The sequence below is a fragment of the Stomoxys calcitrans genome, chromosome 4, assembly GCF_963082655.1.
Source record: "Stomoxys calcitrans chromosome 4, idStoCalc2.1, whole genome shotgun sequence".
Taxonomy (NCBI): domain Eukaryota; kingdom Metazoa; phylum Arthropoda; class Insecta; order Diptera; family Muscidae; genus Stomoxys; species Stomoxys calcitrans.
Window position 1 is genome coordinate 61,825,195 of NC_081555.1, and position 25,630 is coordinate 61,850,824.

A 25,630-nucleotide genomic window follows, 5' to 3' on the forward strand; every position below is an offset into this window, starting at 1 on the left:
CAGGGGCACATTCAAAAGAATACTGAGAAGGCTCAAAGATGTTAGGTAGTATTGGGTGTTGGGTGTTTAGTTGGTTCGAAATGGGGCTTGAATCTGAGGATAGTCCACTGGCTGTATAGGACCGTGATTAGACAAATACTTACTTACGCCTAAATAGTTTGGTGGAATGCGATATAGAAAAGTGGAACGTTAGAGTAATACAGGAGGTTCAGAGAACATGTTATTTTGGCATAGGCGGAGCGATGAGGACCACACCCACTAGGACACTGGAGACTATTCTAGATATCCGACCCATAGACATAGGTCGGCGAAAATCTTATGGGGGAATCCAGATCGTAAGATGACTAGGCTATTACTGAAAGGAAGTAAGTAGGAGTTCAGTACAACTTTTGGTATCATGACGGGACACATAGGACTACGAGCTCACTTATGTAAAATCGGTGCGGCAAGTGATAGCATGTGTACGGCATGCGGGGAAGATGATGAGACGTTGGAGCATTTCATTTGTCATTGCCAGCTTTTTGCGCCTTACAGATACCGGCACTTAGGTGGGGACACAATACCTGACATGAACCAACTTAGGGGATTGGCATGGAAAGCAATTAAGAATTTTGTAAGTAGCACGGAATTCCTAACTTAGATTTTTATTTTCGAGGTTTCTTTTTTGGTATTCAGAGCGCACAACTAGCCGATTACAGGCTTAGGTGTATGTTCATAGTGGCAATCCCCGATGACAGATAAATATATACTTTTTGAAAAAAATGAAAATGACAGTTTTTTAGCGGACATCATCCATCCTCATCCATTTATATGAATAATAAGCGCAAATTTAAGTATAATTGCTCGTATCAATTAGTGCTGTCCGATTTTAGTTTTAGCTCAATGACAAAGGTTTTTTTGACGTGTTTTAACGTTGTGTCATATCGTCACGATTCGAAACCAGACGGTCGATATAATAGGCGGGTATCTATTTTATAATCTGCGAACAGACCAACTTAGGCATATTTTCTTCAGTCATCCTGTACCTAGAATTTGTTCGAATTTCTCCGATCTCTAAAAGCGAATTATGAGTATTTAACTATCAGAAAATCGTAGCAATTCTGTTCGACGGTCATATGCATCTATTTTATATCGAATGGCCTTGTGCACGGATAAGTTTTTCTTTCCCATTTTTTTATTTCTTAATATTGATTTTCTATTTCTTGATGTTTTTTTTGCGAAAAATTGGGCACAACTGGTAAAATGAATTGTTCTGCATACATCGAACGAAATGTAATCTTTTCTTTTGATAACATTAAATTTTAACCTCACAGGTGTTGGTAAATCTTCGTTACTTATACGCTTCTCAGATGACACATTTTCGGGCAGTTATATAACCACAATTGGCGTAGATTTTAAAATACGCACATTAGTCATCGATGGTAAGCGTGTAAAATTACAAATCTGGGATACGGCGGGCCAAGAAAGATTTCGTACCATAACGAGCACTTATTATCGTGGAACGCATGGTGTTATAGTTGTATACGATGTAACGAATGGTGAATCATTTGCAAATGTCCGCCGATGGTTGGATGAAATACAAAATAATTGTGATGTTGTAAACAAAGTATTAGGCATGTATTGGCCAAAATATACGCCACAATCCATTTTTGGAGGTAATATAAAAGTAACCTTCTAATACCTATCTCTATTTTATAGTTGGCAATAAGAACGATGATCCCGAACGAAAAGTTGTTATCACCGAAGATGCGCAGCGATTTGCACAACAAATGGATATTGAACTATTCGAAACATCTGCCAAAGACAATATCAAAGTAGAGGAAATGTTCCTTTCGATAACGAGACAAGTCCTCCAGCACAAGTTGCGTACCGCACAAAACGAACAACAAAAAGATACCATCAATTTGAAAAAATCCAACAAACCAAAAAAGAGTAGATGTTGTAGTTGAAAACGGAAGATATCCGCTTCTTTTAGACCACTATCACCACCGCCGTCGCTTTCATCCTATTTTCAACAGTCACCATATTCATCTTTCCAGAGGGTGCAGATTCAATGCAGAGTACCACAATCGGGATTTTTAACAATAAGAATGTAAAAAACAAATAATATTTTGTATAAAAGTATGGTAATTTTATATGAAACAAAACAAAAAAGAAGATAAACGTAAGATCACCTCAAAAGAACCCCAAACTGGTGCATATAACGATCGTCGAATATTTTAGTTTACCAAGGAAAATTTTTAAAATTGATATTATACGCAAATTCAGTTGACGTGTGAATAGCCGACGGTAGCACAATCTATTGCTTACCAACTGAGCGCGAAAATCTATGTTAGATTTTTCACTCCTTGCTTTTAGAAATTTGCTTTTTTTGTCCTAGTTCAGTTCTTCTACCTATCTATGTGCGCGTGTGTTCCCCCATACTATGTAGAGTGTTTTCGTTGCGATGTTCAAGAAAACCCCTAAAGTCTAGTTTACCTTCTCTAATCCAAATCCCTTTTTCCTAGAAATCTTTCCCCTACCAATCTTAAGTGAAATGTCGTCTTACCAACCAATGATTATGTCTTGTAAAGCAGAACAAACCACACTCTTATATTATTATTATTATTATTTTAATTATATTATTATTTAAATTAAATCATGAATTAAAACTTATACAAAAAGGCAAACTATAGAATTTTTAATTCAAATTCTATTCAACTTTATATAAAAATATATTTATATGATATGATCGATTTATTTAAAAAAGCAGAAAGGAACCCCATTAAATAAAAAATAAATCATACAATTTTAAATTGTCCATGTCATTTACTTCGACACCGGCCATGCAACATTCAACGCAATGCAATTTCGAATGTACGATGCCGAGAAGGCCATAATAATAATTACCCTTTTTTGTTCAAACCTTGTGTTTTGTGTTTTTTGTTTTATGTTTAATGTTTGTTGTTGTTGTTGTTTTTTTAATTAAACTGTACCGGAGATCCAGAGCATTTACGCTCCTTTACTTTTAAATTGACTGTTTATTTTTAATTTTCTTCTTATACACACCGTCAGTCCCATGACAGCAGGTTGTACGCACCGGATTAACACAAGAGCAGCAAATTGAGTAAAATACATATGATTAAAGATGGGCGATGGGTAAATAGCCGGGTATTTACCCATATATATCCAAAAGCTGGGATCGGACCATATTTGGATATAGCTGCCATATAGACTGATCTCCCGATTTAGGGCATTGAGCCTATAAGAAGAGCATTTTTCATCCGATTTCGATGATATTAGAAACAGTACACTTTTGTGCCCCTTTGCACCTTTTTGTTGTATAGTCGTCCAGATCCAACCATATAGACATATGGACCGATTTCCCGATATAGAGTATTGAGCCTATAAAAGGAGCATTTTTCATCCGATTTTGAAGAGATTCGAAACCGTGAGCTTTGATGGACCTCTACCCCTCAGTAGAGGTCAGCGAGTTTTGGTAGACCCCTACCCATTCTTGTTAAATGTGGCCAAGACAGGATCATATTTGGATATAGCTGCCATATAGACCGAACTCCCGATATAGGGAATTGAGCCTATAAGAGGAGTATTTTTCATCCAATTTCGACGAAATTTGTAACAGTAAACTTTGGTTACACTTTTTTGTTAATATCGTCCAGATCGGACGATATAGAACGATTTTCGATATAGTATTGAGCCCATAAAAGAAGCATTTTTTATCCGATTTTGATGAAATTTGAAACAGTGATTTTTCGTGAACCTCTACCCCTTTCTGTTGAATATGGTTCAGATCGGGCCGCCAAGATGAAAAAGTTTCTCTCAAAAACCCATGTCCAAATTGAAACGTTAGTAGACAAAATGGGATTGAGGGCAAAGACAACGGAAGATATGTTGAGGCTTTTGATAGGCTTTGTTGTTGTTGTTGTTGTAGCAGTTTATTGTGTACTATCTTTCGTTTGCTTGATTCTGTTGAGTGTCAAGACCCAGGAACTCCGCGACTAAGATGGGGTGCGTCCACAGGGATCTGGGTCTGAGTCGAGTGGGTCTGGCCGGGCAGTTAAACAGGTGACGTGTATCGTGCGGTCCCTGGTTACAGTCGGGACATACATCTTGCACGTCGGCATCAATCCTAGCTCTGTGGGAATTGAGGCGGCTGCATCTGCCGGAACGTAATTGAGCCAGAATCACTCTGGTTTGCCGGGGGAGGTCGATTTCTTCAGGTGCAATGGGTGGCGGTCGTTCTCCAAGGACTACATTCACACGGTAGCCAGTTAACGCGTCTGCTACCGTGTCTGCATGAATGTTGTTCAGACCCGCTTGATATGCCGCTTGATCTAGAGGTTCTCTCTTGTAGCGCTGGACCTCACGCTCTAGATCATGTAGATCTACCTTAAGGCTTCTGGGCGGTGGGTATCTATCCACAAGATGATGATTTGGATGATTTCTGCGATAACAGCCCAAAAGGTATTGCTTAGACAGCATGTAGTTATGTCTTCGCACTGGTAGGATCTTTGTCTCCTGGTGGAGGTGGTCCACATGAGAACTAAGGAGGCAGCCCGTCGCAGTTCGGAGGGCGGCATTCTGACAGATCTGAATATTATTCCACTGCGTGTCACAAAGCTGACGTGACCACACTGGCGCTGCATAACTTACCACAGACCGGCCAATTGCTTTGTACGTGGTCAACAAGGTTTCTTTGTCTGCACCCCAAGTGCTGCCAGCGAGTGACTTGAGGACCTTGTTTCTACTTTTGACTTTATTGCAGATTGCTGTGGCATGTGGGGAGAAAGTGTAGGAGCTGTCAAATGTGACGCCAAGTATTTTGGGACACTTGATGGTCGGAATCAATTCTCCATCGACCATCACAGTCAGCTCAGAATTCACCTCACGCGTATTTGTAGTGAACAGTGTGGCTGAAGATTTGGTGGCGGATACTTCAGATTTCTTGCAGCGAAATATGAGGCAAGCTCGTTGAGGTAGACGTTCAACCTATCGCAGATGTCATCAATGGGTGGGGGGCCTGATGCCAAGATCGTACAGTCGTCCGCATATGATACGATCTCTATGCCGTCTGGAGGAGGTGGGATGGAGGATAGGTAGAGGTTAAACAGAGCCGGAGATATCACCCCGCCTTGGGGAACTCCCTGTTTCACTCTACGGTGTTTTGACTTCTTATCCCTTAATTCCACAAATTACTGGCGGCCACACAGATAATTCGCGACCCAACGTTTAAGGCCTGGCTGGAGGGACGTGTTGGCGATGTCCTCAAATAATTTGGCATGGCTGACCGTGTCGAATGCCTTCGATAGGTCCAATGCCACGAGGACCGTCCTATCACATGGCCTGGGTTGATTGAAGCCACGGCAAATGTGTGTGGTGATGGCATGCAAAGCTGTTGTTGTGCTGTGCAGTCTCCGAAATCCGTGTTGATGCTCGGCGAATGGAAATTCTCCTACGAGGCTCGGGAGGAGTAATGCCTCAAGCGTCTTTGCCACTGGTGAGAGAAGGGAGATCGGTCTGTACGACTCCCCCAAACTCGGGTCTTTACCAGGCTTCAGTAGCGGGATCACTCTGCCCATTTTCCAGACATCGGGAACTATAAGAGTGTTCAATGACAGGTTAAGGACAGTGGTAAGGTACTCAACTCCAGGTAAATCCAGATTCTTCAGCATCAATGTAGAGATTCCGTCGAGGCCCAACGCCTTGGAAGATTTGGCGCCACGGATGACATTCGTAACTTCGCCCACGGTAAATTGTGATGGCTGTTCATCGGCTCGGAGACCACGAATACGGCGAATGGCTCTCCTCCTTGCCCTGTCTCTCTCGGGATGCACGATAAATTGACGGTTGAACAACCTGGCGCATCTCTTCGGATCAGTCACGGTTAACTCGCCAAAAGTGACTGAGGTCCTGTCGTCCCGTCTACCGGGGTTCGAGAGAGACTTAACAGTGGCCCACAATTTGCCTGCACCGGTGCCTAAGTTACATTGCTCCAAGTGTTCCAGCCACAAATTCCGCTTATGTTCGTTGACTACCCTGTTTATTTCCAGATTCAGCTCGCTGATTCTGGGGTTAGCGGGGTCCATAGCACGAATCCCATCACGCTCGTCTGCGAGTACCACTGCTTGCGCCGGGAAATTGGGTCGCACTTGCGGTATTCGACCGGCTGGTATAAAGCGAGCGGCTCGGAATTTCCTCTCGGCCACAAGCACATCAGAGGGGGGTGGCAGTTCATTGAAGCGGCGATTGGTGTACTCTCTGAAGCCAGTCCAATTGGCCTTCTTGTAGTTGATGAACGTTCGGCGCTCAGAGGTTATGAAGTCGGGTGGTCGGTCGATGGTGAGGATTATGGGGAGGTGGTCTGACCCCAAAGAGATGACGGCTTGCCAGGATACGTCACTCAGGAGATCAGGGGATGCGATTGAGATGTCTGGCGAGCTGCTGCACCTCCTCGTAATCCTAGTGGGGGCATCCTCATTCACCGTGCAAAACGTGGAGCTATCTATCTGCTCTGCCAAAGCTATGCCACGCTGGTCGTTGCCTAGGGGAGAATGCCATGACGAGTGATGTGCATTGAAACCCCAGAACCAGACGACTATGGCCAGATAGCAACCCACTTATGTCGGGGCTGTAGGCCTGGCCATTAATCGGGACACAGCTGCCAACCGGCGGTATATACACGTTGTATATCTCTATCTCGGCAGTATCAGACCTGACTGCTACCCCCATACATTCCATGTATGGGTCACTAGCGTCAAGCGCAGGCGAGATAGGTCTATACTGCACGGAATGGTGTATAACGAAGGCCAATCCCCCACCTCCATTCCTTGAGCGATCCTTACGTAGCACATTGTAGCCGTGACAACTGTGCAAGCTGCAGGTGTTAGTCAGCTTTGTCTCCTGGATCGCTGCGACCGATATGCTCTTCCGACTCATAAAATCTACAATCTCATCAATCTTGCCTCGCAGTCCATTGCAGTTTAACTGAAGGAACGATACATTTCCCGACACTGGCCTGGCAATAGTAGGGCTAGGGTGCTGTCTTTGCATAAATTGCCGTACGGGAGAGGTCGGGGGGGGTCACATAGTCCGACGACGAGGACGCCGAAGGCGACGACGGCGACGCTTGTGACCCACTGCTGGCTATGTTCGCACAGCACCTAGCGACATAGCCAGTATGACTATACTCCCGTAGCGAAGTTAGGCCAGAGCAAGAACGGAAATGTACCCACTCCAAGCACCTGTTACACCTCACCGACACTGACCGATGATGAAGGCGGTTCTGGCAAACGGAACAGAACCAGGGTCCGGGGTTCTTTTCAATCCCGGCACGGACCAAAAGCATACGGAGAAGGCACTCCGGGATGTGCCTCTCCCATGACGAAAAAAGACGAACACGTACACTGAGGCGGCAGCCCTTGCCGATGAAGATTCCATCGGGTCAATCCGGTACGTACAACCGGCTGCCATGGGATGATAGGCTTTGTAGATACCAAATGCAAACAGCATGCCTATGTCAAGGGAAGATCGGTGGACTGCCCTGCACGAGGTTTTGAATAAAATAGAAGCATCCTTCGATGCCAAGATCGTGCGGACCGAATCATTGATCCAATCCTTATACCAGCACCGGGTGGACCGGGTGCTTAGCGACTGGATAAATCATATGCTAAGAAAAAGGTCGATAAATAACGGGTCCCCTGACATAAATTTAAGGGGGAAAGTGACAAAGGGGACGACATAGGGGGCATTTTATCGCCACTCCTTTGGGTGACCACCATAAATAACCTATAACGGATGCTGACTAAGGAGGGATTTGAACCCGTCTGCTATACAGACGATGTTATAATGCTTCTAAGGGACAAGGATCCAAACCAGCTATGCAGAAGGGCCGAAAGGGTCTTTCATGTGGCATATGACTGAGCTAAACCCAGGAGTCTTAACGTTAACCCAAAGAAGACTGAAATATGCCAGTTCACGGGGAAGACTAAGGTGTACCAATTTGACGCTCCACGTTTCCTCAATAAACCTCAATTCGAAGTGTCACATTCAGAAGCGTACACTATGTATGTAGGATCGAAATGGGGCCTGAATACGAGAATAGTCCACTGGCTCTACGGGAGCGTGATTAAACCAATACTTACTTACGCCTCAGTAGTTTGGTGGACTGTGATGAAGAAAAAGTGCAAAATAAGGACCATACAACAGGTTCAGGTTGTCTTGGAAAAGGCTGAACGATGAGGACCACGTCCACTAGGGCACTGGAGATTATTCTAGATATCCGACCCATTGACATACAGATTGGTATGAGGTAGCCACTGCGACTATGAGACTTAAGGCGATGGGAAAATGGATTGAGGATGGGAGCAGCTCATACCATCGCGGTATAATCGAGGCAACGATAGGAAACCTGGAAGAAAGGGAAGTGGTTTCCGATCGGATACCTGAGATGAACCTTGAGGTCGAGTGCGAGGCACTGCTGCCAGCGGCACAGTCTTGGATTGACGGGACCCTAGTATTGCCATCTGGAAGATCATGTTACACGGATTGACCAAAGCTAGAGGACAGAGTGGGTCTGGGGGTCTACATTGAGAACCCAGGGATTAAGATCTGTTTTAGACTGCCTAACCGTAATCCGGCATTGCAGGCGAGATCCGGTTGATCACAGAATGCGTGAGGTGGTGTAGTGTTAACGCGACGACGTCGAGTATGAACATCTTTACGCAGATTGAACCGGCCATAAGGGCAATAACAACCAGGACGGTAAGATCACGAACTGTCTTGAAATATAAGAAGGAGATTAACACCTTTTCTAAGGATGACACGATCCGCATCGTTTGGATGCCGGGTCATAGCGGAGTAACGGTAGGACGGCGAAAATCCAGACCGTGAGAAGATGGAGCTATTGCTGAAACGAAGTAAGAAGGAGGTCAGTATAGCTATTGTTATCATAAGGGGCACCTGGGACTACAAGCACACTTATATAAAACATGTGCGGCAATGAAAGCATGTGTAGGGCAGACGGGGAAGATAATGAGACATTGGAGCATTTCATTTGTCATTGCCTGGCTTTCGCGTCTAACAGACTCGGAGTGGCATGAAAAACAATTAAGTATTAACTTAGATTTTCTTTTGAGATTACTTTTTTTGGAATTTAGAGCGCACAACTAGCCGATTACTGGCTTAGGTGTATGTTCATAGTGGCATGGGGCGGATTAATATCTGCACCCTCTTTTAAACCTTACCTAACCGAACCAACTCTCGAAAACTTCTGATTGGCTGTGCGTATAGACCGAATCGGCATATACCTTATGACGCCTTTATTGACTCGATTATGAACATATCAGTCCATTACGAGGATGTCATAATTGCAGGTGACTTTTACTGGAACATTCTTAATGAAAGTAATTTTTTAGGCGCTGTCAACTCGATCGGAATACATTGCGTGAACTCTGTTATACTAACCTACTATAACACGACATCGAAAAGTCTTCTTGATTTATTCCTAGTGTCAAAGTTAAACAATGTTCTGTTGTGTGATTAACTAAGTGTGCCCTGCTACTCTAAGCAAGACCTTATATTTATGACGTATAATGCCGAAACTCCAAAGCAACAGCAACGAACTCAATGCCACAACTTCCAGAAAATTTACTATTTTACTCTTGAGCGCAAATTACTGAAAACTGATTGGACTTTAATCTATAACTGATCACCAACTTATTTACATAAATGAAAAATTATAACTCCTCTTAAATTGTTCTGTGCCTCTTTGTGTCAAAACTCAAATAATTGTTGGTTTAACAGGACACTAAAAGATTTGATAAACCCAAGAGACATGGCATATAGCCGTTGGAAGAGATATAAAACAGAAACGCTGCACAATGAATTTCGAGCTTTACGCAAGGAATTACACAAAACTATACAATGAGCTAAATCCAATTGTTTTGCTATCAAAATTCCAAAAGGCAACTGATTCGAAGAGCAAATGGAAAACTATACGTGAAATTGATATCGGAGTAACACCTCGAGCTAAAATAAACGGAAATGAGGTGAACTCATCTTTCTTAAATATTCCATTTGAAGCACATACTGAAAAAGCTCATGCAAAGCGCCTTATGATCACATCTGTTGCTCCAAACTTTCGTGAGTTTACAAATTTTGCATGAATGTTGTCTAGGCCATAGCTGCATTACAGCCTTAATTGATGTTACGGAAGACATACGGTTCAACATGGGTGCTGGATTAATTACATGTTTAGTTCTTTTGGACAACTCTAAGGCCTTGACTGCGTAAATCACGAGATGCTGTGCATAAAATTAAAATAGCTTTCTAATTTTTCCACTTCTGCAGTTACACTGATTTCCAGCTATCTTCGTTGTTGTTGTAGTAGTGTGTGTTTTATCTTTCGTCTCCTTGATTCTGCTGAGTGTCCAGATCCAGAAAATCTGCTACTAAAATGGTGTGCATCCAGAGGGATCTGGGTCTGAGACGAGTGGGTCTGGTTGGGCAGTTCAACAGGTGACGTATGTCGTGTGGTCGCTGGTCACAATCGGGACATGCATCTTGCTCGTTGGCATCAAGCCTTGCTCTTTAGGAATTGAGACGGCTGCATCTACCGCCTTGTAGTTGAGCCAGTACTACTCTGGTTTGCCGGGGGAGGTCAATTTTTTTTCAGGTGCAATGGGAGGCAGTCGTTCTCCAAGGACCACATTCACCCGGAAGCTATTCACCGCATCTGCTTTCGTGACTGCATGAATGTTGTCTAGGCCCGCTTTATCTTGCTAGTTTTTTTTCGCTCTGTAATTTTTCATTGTTTTTGTTGCCAAACAGAACTTAAAGTATATATGTTTTGTGTGAAACAGTGGCTGCCAAAGAGCGTAAGATAATTAAGAGAGAGTTTCTGCTTTGTCTTCCCCGTACCGTAAAATAACTCGCGTTAAAGACACAACATTTTTATTGTATTCCAATTGGATTCACATTGAGGGCTGCAACATTTTCGGGTTATTCTGTTTTGATTCGAGCATTCGTTCGAACATTTTTTCGTATTTTGCTTTGTTTCTTTGCAACCGAAAGTTGCAATAAAGGAAAAACGAAATATCGTGAGCAATTCAAATATGTTGTGTCTTTAAATTTTGTCACTCGTCATCACGTATTGCCCTCTAACGCCAGCTCTTATCTTTCTTACGCTCTTTGATAACAACACACCAAACAAATCGATAGAAAACAATAACAACAAAATGTCCAAACTAAATGAGAAAGCATTTAAGGAAAAGCTTTTGGCTGACATTACCAAAGAGCGTAAGATAATCAAGAGAGAGTTTCTGCTTTGTCTTCCCCGTACCGTAAAATAACTCGCGTTAAAGACACAACATTTTTATTGTATTCCAATTGGATTCACATTGAGGGCTGCAACATTTTCGGGTTATTCTGTTTTGATTCGAGCATTCGTTCGAACATTTTTTCGTATTTTGCTTTGTTTCTTTGCAACCGAAAGTTGCAATAAAGGAAAAACGAAATATCGTGAGCAATTCAAATATGTTGTGTCTTTAAATTTTGTCACTCGTCATCACGTATTGCCCTCTAACGCCAGCTCTTATCTTTCTTACGCTCTTTGGACATTACCACTACAAACAATCAGCTACATGATGAAATGACTGATAAATTAACGGCTTCATCAAAGAGAGAAAGAGTCGACCTATCAACGCCTGAGAATATTTAAAAAACACCAAGGCTGGCCCGGAGTGAACCGTAAACTAATCCCTTGAGAAGCAGTGAATGCTATTTAAGGATGCTCTTAAAAGCACAGAAGAGCGACTAAATGCATACATAAATGAGAAGTTAAACTCATAAATTGTGTAAACTCACTCACAAGTGCAGCAAATTGAGTTAAAGACAAATGATCTCTCCCAACGTTTGGAAAAGATAGACACAGGGTGTGTGAACCAAAGAGCGTAAGATAATCAAGAGAGAGTTTCTGCTTTGTCTTCCCCGTACCGTAAAATAACTCGCGTTAAAGACACAACATTTTTATTGTATTCCAATTGGATTCACATTGAGGGCTGCAACATTTTCGGGTTATTCTGTTTTGATTCGAGCATTCGTTCGAACATTTTTTCGTATTTTGCTTTGTTTCTTTGCAACCGAAAGTTGCAATAAAGGAAAAACGAAATATCGTGAGCAATTCAAATATGTTGTGTCTTTAAATTTTGTCACTCGTCATCACGTATTGCCCTCTAACGCCAGCTCTTATCTTTCTTACGCTCTTTGATAACAACACACCAAACAAATCGATAGAAAACAATAACGACAAAATGTCCAAACTAAATGAGAAAGCATTTAAGGAAAAGCTTTTGGCTGACATTACCAAAGAGCGTAAGATAATCAAGAGAGAGTTTCTGCTTTGTCTTCCCCGTACCGTAAAATAACTCGCGTTAAAGACACAACATTTTTATTGTATTCCAATTGGATTCACATTGAGGGCTGCAACATTTTCGGGTTATTCTGTTTTGATTCGAGCATTCGTTCGAACATTTTTTCGTATTTTGCTTTGTTTCTTTGCAACCGAAAGTTGCAATAAAGGAAAAACGAAATATCGTGAGCAATTCAAATATGTTGTGTCTTTAAATTTTGTCACTCGTCATCACGTATTGCCCTCTAACGCCAGCTCTTATCTTTCTTACGCTCTTTGGTGTGAACAACAGCAAGCATAATGATGAAATTAAAAGATTAAAATTGCAGGTGACTAAACACGAAAATTTAACGGTTGCATGCGACACTCGATTAAATGGTATTTCGCATTCCCACAATGAAAACCTTAAAAAAAAATTACTTTTTCAATCTTGAGCGGCAACTACAAGGAATTGATTGGAACACAATCTACGTCATGGAGTCTACTGATCATCAACTTTATTTCATTAAGGAGAAATGTTTACAGCTTTTAACCTGTTCTGTGCAGCTTTGTTTCCGAAAGACCAAAACGCGTAGAATTGTTGGTTTAGCAGGGCAATTAAAGAAATTATAAACCAAGAGACTGGCATATCGTAGACGGAAGAGGTTTATAACCGAACAACTTCATAATGCATTGCGGGCACTGCGAAAGGAAGTCTTCAAAAATATACAAAGAGCAAAAGCTAATTATGTTGCTGATAAGTTTCGGAAGGCAACAGATTCCAAAAGCAAATGGAGGACAATCCGAGAAATTAGTGTTAGAGTAACACCCCGGATTGAAATAAATGCGTCCCCTGATGAGGTGAACGCATCTTTTCTAAATACCCCATCTTACTCAACGCCTGAAAATGTTCATGAAATCGGCTGCTTGGTAACATCTGCCGCTTCAAACTTCCCCGAGTTTAGTGATTTTTAATTTTCTTGCGTTCAACCAGATGACATATGTATATAAAAGCTGCATGACAATTAAATCAAATGCAGTTGGATTGGATAAACTACACCCAAAATTTATTAATTGTTTACTGCCTTACCTACAATATTTTACACACCTCTTCAACACTATTTTAACAACTAACCACAAAACACCATAAATGATGTCGATATGCATAAAGTTAAGAAGTTTTTGCAATTTGTCCACCTTTGCAGTAACACACTTGATGTTTCCAACTACCTCCGTAAACGGTCACAGTCGGTTTTAATAGAAGATGTAATATCTCACCCGTTACAGCTAAAAAGAGGTGTACCACAGTTTCGATCTTGGACCTTCTGTTATTTTCAATGTACATTAATGATCTGCCGTCTCGTCTAAAATATTCTACTTTACTTTACTTTAATTGGCTATGACAGAATATTTGTTCCACTAGACGAACGTAGAATAGCGTTCCAAGCGCCTCGATCTCCTGCGCTCATTCTAAAATCTCTGACACCAAGTTTCGAGGGGTCTACCACAACTTGATCTTTCCATCGGGCTTTTGGTCTTCCCGGTATGCGTGTACCACCGTATTTGCCTTCAAAAAAACTTCTTTGCTGGAGCTTGACATCATGACCTAGCCTACGCAGCCGTTGTATTTTGATGCGTGTAACTATGCTATCGTCGTCATACAGCTCGTGGTTCATATGTCGCCTATATTCTCCATTAACGCAAACTGGTCCATATATTTTACGAAGAATCTTTCTTTCAAATATTCCAAGCTCTACCTCATCTGCTTTCACAAGTACCCACGCTTCAGAACCATATAACAGCATGGGTAGTATCAGTGTCTTGTATAGTGTAATCTTCGGCTGTCGAGAGGTGGCCTTGTTTCTAAACTGCTTACTTAGTCCAAAGTAGCATCTGTTTGCCAGTATTATTCTTCGCTTAATCTCAAAACTGGTGTCATTCATTTCGGTTACGGCCCCATTTTCTCCTTTTTTATCTGCTCGGTTGTGCAAGGCTTTTTGGGAGTTGAAACCATCCATTTCGTCTTATCTCCATTAACTGCCAGACCCATTTTCACTGACTCTCTTTCGATTCTTTCAAAGGCTGCAGTTACTACTTCCGGTGACCGACCTATGATGTCGATGTCGTCGGCATAGGCGAGTAGCATGTGTTCTCTTGTGATTAGTGTGCCATATCTATTCACATCTGCATCTCGTATAATCTCCTCCAGCAGGATATTAAAGAGATCACACGATAGGCTGTCTCCTTGTCTGAAAACTCGTTTGGTATTTAATGGTTCCGAGAGATTCTTTCCTATTCTTACTGAGGAACGGGTATCAGCAAGTGTCATCCCAGAGTCTTATTAATTTTGCAGGGTTACCATACTCAGACATGGCTTGAAATACCTTTGAACGTAAAGGAGTATCGAAGGCGGCTTTGTAGTCAACAAAGAGATGGTAGGTGTTGATTTGTCCTTCTCCGGTCTTTTCCAGGATTTGGCGCAGTGTGAATATCTGGTCTAGGGTGGATTTACCAGGGCCCAATTATCTCACTGACATTAAGTTTTAATCTTTCACACAGTACGCTCGAGAGTATCTTGTATGCGATGGGGAGGAGACTTATTCCTCTGTAGTTGCCACATTCCGTCTTGTCTCCTTTCTTGTGTAAGGAACATAGTATGCTAAGGTTCCAATCATCGGGTATGCGTTATTCTAGCCAGATTGCGCAGATAAACTGATGCATACGCCTTATCAGCATGTCGCCTCCGGTCTTAAATAGTTCAGCGGGTAACCCGTCGGCTCCTGCTGCCTTGTTGTTCTTTAGTCCGGTCACTGCTACTTGGACCACATTCTGCCTAGGAGGTAAACATTCTATACCATCATCAGGGATTGGTTCTGCGGTATCCTCTTCGCCGCCACCGTCGGACAATAGCAGTTGGGTAAAATGTTCTTTCTATATCCTCAGCATGTTATCTGTGCCAGTTACCAGATGTCCTTCTTTGTCTCTGCAGGAGGATGTGCCTCCATCGGTTTGATGTTTAATTCTTTGGTAGAATTTCTAGACTTCATTTTGACTCCTGTACATCTCTATTCGCTCACACTCACTATATATATCTTTCCATTTCCTTTTTCTTTCTGCGGAAAAGACGTTTCTCCTCTCTCCTTTTCTCCCGATACCTCTCCTTCATCTGGCGCGTTGCTACTGATTGCAGGGTTGTTCTATATGCCGCATTCTTGGTTCAGTAGCATCTCGACACTCTTGGTCGTACCATGGGTTTCTTGAAGGAGGCTTCCGGTACCCAAGTACGGATTTCGCAGCATTTTCCATGGAGTGGACAATAGTTTGCCACTGCCCCATTATATCATCGGAACAAGGAGTGTTTTCATCAAGCAGTTGGGTCAGTCGAGTGGAGTATGCCGCTGCCATTTGTTGTGTTTGCAGCTATTCAATATCCAGCTTCCGTGCAGTGTAAGATCGTACTTTCCTCGCCATGTTCAAACGGATGCGAACCTTTGCTGCAACAAGGTAATGATCCGAATCTATATTCGCTCCACGGATCGATCGTACATCTAACACGCTGGATGAATGCCTCCCATCTATCACAACGTGATCACTTTGGTTTCTCGTGTTTTGATCGGGTGACAGCCATGTGGCTTTGTGAATATTTTTATGTTGAAATCTGGTGCTACTAACTACCATGTTTTTTGCCGCGGCGAAATCTATCAGCCTCAACCCATTACTGGACGTTATCTCGTGGAGGCTAAACTTTCCGACAGTTGGACCAAAGATTCCTTCTTCCTTCCCTATTTTCGCATTAAAATCTCCCAGAACGATTTTAATATTATGGGCGGGGCAGCGGTCATATTCTCTCTCTAGGCACTCGTAGAAAATATCCTTGGTCTGCTCGTCTCTGTCTTCCATCGTGGCATGGGCACAAATAAGGCTGTTGAAGAATTTGGCTTTTATCGCCTTCAGCCGCCCCTAACCTGGGAACAGGCGCTGATGTTGGCCATTGGTTATTTGAAGGCGCCAATAATTCGCCGTGTCATCTCGAGTATCATTGGCACTCAGTATTCAATTAAGAGCCAGTGCCACCTGACTCCTCACTGAGACTCTCCTCTCGAAAATATTCTAATATTCATGTATATGCTGATGACGTACTACTTTACCATAGCTGCCCTTAATATCAAATACCACAAGATTTATGAGTTCTTAGAAGCTGTTCATATATAGGCTTTGAAAAATAACCTCCACAAAAATCTAAATGTTTACAAATTTTCAACCGCACACAAAACATCCAATGCGAAGAGAGAATATTAATTGGTAGGCAAAAATCTTGGCATTATAATAAACAAATCTCTCACTTAGACTGATCACATCATTGTATCAAACACAGAAATTTGCACCAGAGCATATCCGTCTTCTTCCGAAACGATATGAAAGCTCTGCACCGTTCTCACAAACCCCTCTTTGACATGAGGTCTAAAAATTTTCTCAATATGAAAAATGAACTTCATAAAATAATAAACGAAAGAAGTCCAGAATATCTCTACCAAAGCTCAATTTGGATGAACAAACCGGAGAATATTAATAGTCCAACGTTGATATCGCCTATTAATATCAGAATGGTGATTTTTTCTAAATGCAATCCGTTTGTGGAACTCTCTGCCCCCAACAATACAAATCTTAGGCAACGCAAACAGCTTTAAGCAATCCTTAACAAAATATTTTCAAAGAAATACATAAAATTTAATACAATTTCTATTTTGTTTTCCATTTTCATAACTCTATAAAACACGGTACACAGTATGTTAGTCACAAGGAATAACAGCGACACCGTGTTAAAACTTTCAAAACATTAGAACTTCACACACACCGACTCGACCAGCTCCAAGACTTCATGATCCAGCCGTCTTCAGCTCGCCGACCTTTTCGATGCAGTCTACCAACCACTCATCCATTTTTATACCCACCACCATAGGATGAGGGTTTACTAATTTCGTCATTCTGTTTGTAACTACTCGAAATATTCGTCTGAGACCCCATTAAGTATATATATTCTTGATCGTCGTGACATTTTATGTCGATCTAGCCATGTCCGTTCGAAGGAGTCAAGCTAGCCGCTTGAAATTTTGCAAAAATACTTCTTATTAGAGCAGGTCGGTTGGGATTGTAAATGGGCCATATCGGTCCATGTTTTGATATAGCTGCCATATAAACCGGTCTTGGCTTCTTGAGTCTCTAGAGGGCGCAATTCTGGTCCGATTTGAGTGAAATTTTGCACGTGGTGTTTTGGTATCACTTCCAACAATTGCGCTAAGTATGGTTTAAATCGTTCCATAACCCGATATAGCTGCCATATAAACCGATCTTGGGTCTTGACTTCTAATGTTGTTATACATTTATACACACCAATGTACATGTCAAAACCTACTTATTCTTGTTGTGTGCGAAAACAGAATTAAATAAATCAAATCAAATCTAGAGGTTCTCTCTTGTAAGGCTGAACCTCACGCCTCACGATCATTTAGATTTACCTTAAGGTTTCTGAGCGGTGAATACCTATTCGCAAGAAGATACCTTGAATGGTCTCTGCGATAGCAGCCCAGAAGGAATTGCTTCAACAGTATGTAGTTATGCACGGGTGGGATCTATGTCTCCTGATGGAGGAAGTCCACGTGAGAACTGAGGAGGCAGCCCGGCAGCGGCATTCTGACAGATCTGTATTTTATTCCACTGCGTGTCATAAAGCTGACGGGACCACACTGGCACTGCATAACTTACCACTGACCGACCAATTGCTTTGTTCCCTGTCAACAAGGTTTCTTTGACAGCACCGAAAGTGCTGCTGGCAAGTGACTTGAAGACCTTTTTTCTACTTTTGACTTTATTGCAAATTGCTGTGGCATGTGAGAAGAATTTGTAAGAGCTCTCAAATGTGACACCAAGTATTTTGGAACATATGATGGTTGGAATTGTCACTCCGTCGACCTTCACTTTCAGCTCCCTACGCACCTCATGCGTGTATGTAGTGAACAATGTGACTGAAGATTTGGTGGCAGATATTTTCCTGCAGCGAAATAAGAGGCAAGTTCGTTGAGGTAGATGTTTTACCTGATGTCATCAATAGGTGGCCGGCCTGATGCCATGATCGTACAATCGTCCGCATATAATAGATCTCTATGCCATTTTGAGGCAGTGGAATGGAGAATAGGTTAAACAGTGCCGGAGATATCACCCCACCTTGGGGAACTCCTAGTTTCACTCTACGGTGCTGAGACTTCTTATCCCTAAATTCCACAAATGACTGGCGACCGCACAGATAATTTGTGACCTAGCGTTTGAGGCCTGGCTGGAGGGACGCATTGACGATGTCCTCAAACAGTTTGGCATGGCTGACTGCGTCGAATGCCTATCACATGGCCTGGGCTAATTGAAGCCACGGCAAATGCGTGCGGTGATGGCTTGCAGAGCAGTTGTTGTGCTATGCAGTCTTCGAAATCCATGCTGAAGCTCGGCGAATGGAGGTCAGTCTATGGTGAGAATTATTATTTAAAATTATTATTAGAAATGACGGCTTGCTAGGATACGTCGCTCAGGAAATCAGGGGATGCAATGGAAATGTCTGGCGAGCTGCTACACCTCGTAATACTAGTGGGGGCAACCTCATTCACCTGGAAAACGTGGATGCTTAGTATGCTCTGCTAAAGCTATACCCAAGGGGAGAATACCATGAAATGTGATGCGCATTAAAGTCTCCACGAACCAGACGATTATGGCCAGATGGTAGCCCACTTATGTCGGGCTTGTAAACCTGGCCATTAATTTGGACACAGCCAGCAACCGGCGGTATGTACACGTTGTATAGCTCTATCTCGGCATTACCGGACCTGACTGCTATCTCCATGCACTCCATGTAAGGGTCACTAGCGCCAGGCGCAGGCGAGATGGGTCTACATTGCACGGAATGGTGTATCACTCCCAATCTCCCACCTCCATTCCTTAGGCGATCCTTGCGTAGCACATTGTATCCGTGACAACTGTGCATGCTGCAGGTGTTGGTCTGCTTTGTCTCTTGGATCGCCGCTGCCAATATGTTCTTCCGATTCATAAATCCACAATCTCGTGGATCTTGTTTCGGAGACCATTGCAATTCAGTTGCAAAAATGATACACTTCCCGGCACTGGCCTGACAATATTGGGGGTGGGATGCTGCTGTTGCGTATATTTCCGCACGGGAGAGGTCGGGGGTCTCATAGTCGTACGATGAGGACGGAGAAGCCGACGAGGACACATGTTGTCTATGTTCGCACAGCACCTGGCAATATAGTGTGACTATACTCCCGTAGTGATGTAAGGCCAGAACAAGATCGGAAATGTATCCACTCCATGCACCGGTTACACCTCACCGACACCGACCGATGATGGTGGCGGTTCTGTCAAACCGAACAGAATAAGAGTCCGGGGTTCTCTTCAATCCCGCCACGGACGAGAGGCATGGGGAGAAGGCACTCCGGTATATGCCTCTCACATGACGAAAAAAGAAAGAAGACATACACTGAGGCGGCAGCCCTTACCGATGAGGATTCCATCCATGGGATATACTGTAGTTCCAATTACATCTATCGTTTTCGTTGTAGCCACATTTCCATGCTCGTCAAGCTCTTATAGGGGAGCTAGCTCGTTGTGGCTCATACAACCGATCGCATCGGGAACATGATAGTCATTGGTTATACGAATCTGTATCTAGAATGTCTGAATTCTCTTAAGATACATATATCCAAATATGGTTTCTTGAAGAGCCAAAAGAGAAAAAACAAATAAAGAAGGAGAGAAAATCTGCCATTCAATCAGAGTCTAGATGGGTTTATCAATTAGCAGATCATTCACAAGACTCGAATGATATGAAAGTTTAAAATCATAACTTTGATTTCGTTGGCGTCCAGCATCCCTTAATACTTTGTTCTGCGTGGGAAATATCAACATTATTTTTCATAAACTCTCCTCAAATAAGAAAATAACCTTTAGAGTGTTTTGCAGTCATATGGAAGCCGCAGTGAAATACTGTAGTACGACAAAAATATAGTGTTGCGGCGCCCCTCTTTCCAGCTGCGAAAAACCCAAGGTAGAGCGCCCTCCCAATTTTAGTCATTGTTGTGATTGGTGGTCGTATGTATGAAATCGTCTTTATTATTAGTATGTACATATGTAATTCGTGTTAAACATTTTGTTACTTGTTTAAAAAATCTTCTAACTGGTTATTATTTCATTTCGCAGGTGTTGGTAAGACTTCGCTGCTTTTGCGATTCTCGGATGACGCCTTTAATGGATGTCACATAACCACAATCGGGGTAGATTTTAAAATACGAACTTTAGTCATTGATGAAAAGCGTGTAAAGGTACAAATCTGGGATACAGCTGGTCAGGAACGCTTTCGTACAATTACCAGCACTTATTATCGTGGAACACATGGCGTCATTGTGGTCTACGATGTAACTGATGGAGGATCGTTTAAAAATGTGCGACGTTGGTTAGACGAAATTCAAAATAACTGTGGTGTGTTAAACGTTATATTAGGCAAGTGGCAAAATGAAAAAAAAATAGAAATGAAGACACAATTGTTTTAATATTTTCCTCTCAATTTTTGTGTAGTGGGAAACAAGAACGATGATCCCGAAAAAAAGGTTGTTGCTACCGATGACGCTCGCAGGTTTGCCGAATCATGTGATATCGAACTTTTCGAAACATCGGCTAAGGATAACATTGGGGTTAATGAAATGTTTCACTCTATAACAAGACAGGTGCTTCGGGACAAGATACAGACCGACAAACAGGAAGACGAACAGAAAAAAGCTACCATTAAATTAATCAAGTCAAATAAATCGAAAAAGAGAAAATGCTGCAGATAGACGCAAGGAACCACGCTTGTAATATAACAAAAATCCGCCAAAAACTATTGGCATTATAGCTTTTAGAGAATTTATTTACTCATAAGATATTTAATTAAAATTTCTTAGCAAGGAATTAACAAATTTTCCACAGGTTATTAAAAGAAATTATGTTATATACCTATATGTTTATTTCTTTTTTATTTTTAAATATGTATTTGTATGTAATAAATTGCCTCTAACAAATTTGTAGACAATTTTTTTATCTTCACATATCTGAGGCTAACGAACAATACCAATTCATTGTCCCGGCACGGGATAGCTGTGAGCACCACACAGGCCGAAAAATGTGGTGTTAATTGCTGTTACGAGAAGCTTAGCTGCGAGCTACCGGGCGCGTCCACAAGCTGCGGATAGTAGAATGCTCCATACGGAGGAGCTGCAATTGCAGCCGTGGACAATCGAGCGGAGAGTCTCAGTGGGAGGTCGGGCGGCACCGGCTCTTGCACAATTACTGAGTGCCTATGGCCCTCGATATGGTGCCTTTAAATAGCCGATAGCCACCCTGTTACCGCAGCGATCTGTCCTTTGGACCGGAACTTACAGGAGCTTGACGAGGATTGACACCTCCACATGAAATGAGGATCGATACCTGCCTTGGCGGTCAACATGATGTAAATATTATTGACCTTGGCGGTCAGAAAAAAGTGTAAAGCGCCGCCGGCGAAAAAAACCCATTTTGCTCAAAATTGATGAAAAGAGTAAACTTCTAATTAAATTTGTTGAAAAGGCATAGGAAAAATTTTGATTTATTGGAAAAATAATGGAGATTACATATATTTACGAAATTATTAATAAAAAATAAAATTTATATTGGAATAATTTTTTTAATATATGCCTTAATGTTTTGCATAGATAATGTTTAAATTAATCAAACTCAATCTAATTACTTTGTTGTTTCTAAATTAACCGTAGTGTTGCTACTTTTGCTTCCTATAAGTTGGAAACTCTCCTTGCCCTGTCAACCTCGGGATCCACAATATATTGACGGTTGAACAACCTGGCGCATCTCTTCGGATCAGTCAACCCTCTAACCGGGGTTCGAGAGTGACTTAACAGTCAATAACCACAGCTTGCCTAAATTGGTGCCGAAGTTACATTGCTCCAAGTGTTCCAGCCACAAATTCCGCTTATGTTCGGTGACTACCCCATCTATTTGCTTGACTACACTATGCCCCGTTGGTCATAACCTTGGGGGAGAATGCCATGAAAAGCGATGCGCATTTAAGTCCTCTAGAACCAGACGATTATGGCCAGATAGTAGCCCACTTATGTCGGGCTTGTAAGCCTGGCCGTTAATTTGGACACATCTACCAACCGGCCGACGTTGCATAGCTCTATCTCGGCAGTACCGGACCTGACTGTTATCCCCATGCATTCCATTTTGGGGTCACTAGCGCCAGGAGCAGGCGAGACGGGCCTATACTGCACGGAATGGTGTATCATGAAAGCCAATCCCCCACCTCCACTCCTTGAGCGATCCTTTTTGTAGCAAGATCGGAAATGTACCCACTCTGTGTATTGTATAGGGTGATTTTTAAAGAGCTATGGGAAAGTTTTTCAAAAAAAAAAAAAAACACAAAATTCAGAAAAAATGCATGAAATCTTTATTTGAATTGAACCACATTTAATGCAGCTTATGATATCACACAAATCGGCCAATGAAATGAAAACCAACACCTCGTATATTGATGGGCAAAAACCAACTCTTAAAATAGGATTCGCCAATGTCAAGTTGAAGCGTGGCGTAAGGGGCTCCCATGCTTTTGCTAACAATAAGTGCCAGGGTTGTAGTGGACAACACGCAAGAGACTATTGCAAATTTCGGAATGCTGTGGGCTTTGCGTTTAAAAAGAAAGGCCACATATCAAAAGTATGCAAGCATAAGACGAACCAACTTGACATTAATGAATCTGACGATTCGGATGATGTCTAAAGTTCAAACCATATTTTTAAAAAGGATGAGAAGAGTGCAAACAAGCACGTTTTAAATGTACAAATTGAGAACGTTACTATTCCGATGGAACTGGATACCGGATCTCCATGTGGAATCGTGAGCGAAACTACGCTGTCGAAAATAAGGAAGAAGACAGTTCTAAAGTTATAGCGGACATAAGGTACCCTGTCTTGGTCGTATAGTAGTGTGATGACGGAAGTCGCTGGCTCGTTTCCGTCCACACTCAGTGGCGTCTCCATTCGTGTTTAACCTGTGTTGCCTTTTTTTATGTTGAATTATTTAAAATGAATTTGGGTTAATGAATTTGAATTAATGAATTAATTTAAATGAATTATTTTTCTCAGTGTACTTTGTAGTAGTAACTAATCGGTAATTTCTCACAGTGTATTCACTGTGTGTACGCCTTGCCAGTATCGATTGTTTTGCCCATGACCATTTTATCATTTTGTTCCCAAAAAAAAAAGAAACAGGCAGTGAATTTCCCGCCTGAATGAGTGGCCCTCATACTTGTTTACAAGTTAGCTCCAAAAATGATCATAACAAGTTACCGTATGACTACAAACAAAATAGCATAGCCAATGGTAGTGATATTCACGGCAGCCAGACACCACGGCGACACTCAGGATGGGTAGGCAGCCACCAACGACAACGAACAAACGCATGCACATGGCTGTTGGATAGACAAAGGGCTATGCTGATGCGTTGGTCAGCCAGCCACAACAAGGGACACACACACGCACATGTGGTTGGCATAGGCAAGGGCCCCACATGATTGTTGGTCAGCCAGCAACGACAGCGACCATACGCATGTACATTGGATGGTTGAAGGGAGAATGCCTGGCGTTGGATGATCGCTGCTGTGGTGAATTTGAAAACCAGGTATGAGTGAGAACGAATAAAAGGAGGGGTGCAACAGGCAAAGGAGATCAGAAGTCCACCGTCGGAGGCGAAGCAACGAGTGTGAAGCCAAGGAGATATCGGTGAGTAGAGTGAAAAGTGCTAAGTGACATGGACAAAAGACTAAAGTGACAGTGTTCGAGAGCCGTGTATTATCGTTAATCTTTGCCGTCTGAGCCCCGTAAACAGTGAACTTTCGTGGTCACTGCAACGTAACCGCTTCGTTAGACTTTCCCGCAACCAGTGAACTTTCGTGGTCACTGCAACATAACCACTCCGTTAAACTTTCCCGCAACAGTGAACTTCCGTGGTCACTGCAACGTAAATGCTACGTTAATCTTTGCCGTCTGAGCCCCGCAAACAGTGAACTTTCGTGGTCACTGCACCGTAGACGCTTCGTTAGACCTTCCCGCAAACAGTGAACTTTCGTGGTCACTGCAACGTAAATGCTTCGTTAATCTTTGCCGTCTGAGCCCCGCAACCAGTGAACTTTCGTGGTCCCTGCACCGTAGACGCTTCGTTAGACCTTCCCGCAAACAGTGAACTTTCGTGGACACTGCAACGTAAATGCTTCGTTAATCTTTGCTGTCTGAGACCCGTAGACAGTGAACTCTCGTGGTCACTGCAACGTAACCGCTTCGTTAAACTTTCCCGCAACCAGTGAACTTTCGTGGCCACTGCACCGTTTTAGCCTCGTGTTTCCCGCCGACACCGCGAACGTCCGTGGGCAGTTTGTTTTGCGCCACATTGGGTACGCCGCGTTAGCGATAGACCCCGACCGACACCGCACGGTAGGGACATAACTGACGAAAGACGGACGGTCCCACGATCCCACTTCGCGGACCCCACGCCAAGCCACTCACCAGGGTGCAAGAACCGGTCCAGGTCTTCACCCATCTCGCACTGCGATCGTCCACGCCAGCAGGACCCCTTCCTCAGAGCGGGTTGCCATAGTCCTCTTACGCCCCTGTCCAGGGACATCCGGGCTCACAGCTGAGAACCGTACCAGGTCTCATACAACCGGGAACCATACCAGGATTCGTACAGCTGAGAACCGGGCCAGGTCTCATACAACCGAGAACCGTACCAGGCCTCCCAGACGCGGCCACCATCGAAGTACACCCGGGTTCCCACACCAGAGAACCGTACCAGGTCTCACGAGCGCAGCCACCGTCGAAGTACCCCTAGCTCGGCACAACAGAGAACCATCCCAGGTCTCGGCCTTAGTGTTTAAATCGTTAAGGAACTTTTCCTGAGTTAAATAAACAGATTTGTAAAACCAAAACCTGACTCCGTGTTCTCTACTCTAGTCTCGGCAAATATAAATTTCTGTGACGGACCCTTCCCCGCGAGTTATACCCCAGCACACGAGGGGAAACCTGTCGTTACAGTGGCGCCCGAGCAGGGACCACTGTAACGACAGGTTTCCCCTCGTGTGCTGGGGTATAACTCGCGGGGAAGGGT

The 25,630-nt window shown here is 43.0% G+C and overlaps 1 protein-coding gene across 2 annotated transcripts in view; it reads left to right on the forward strand.

The window, feature by feature from the left end:
- LOC106084417 (ras-related protein Rab-35) overlaps positions 1-22,134 on the forward strand; it is a 34,902-nt gene extending 12,768 nt beyond the window's left edge. Inside the window, exons 2-3 of one of the 2 annotated variants that reach the window (XM_013248086.2) lie at positions 20,642-20,941; positions 21,017-22,134. In XM_013248086.2, coding sequence (XP_013103540.1) covers positions 20,642-20,941; positions 21,017-21,273 — 557 coding nt within the window. In that variant the 3' untranslated portion in view covers positions 21,274-22,134. Of the gene's footprint in view, positions 1-1,313; positions 1,614-1,698; positions 2,796-20,641; positions 20,942-21,016 lie in introns of those variants that run through there. The other variant, XM_013248087.2, reaches the window with a different exon arrangement.
- Positions 22,135-25,630: the final 3,496 nt, after the last annotated feature.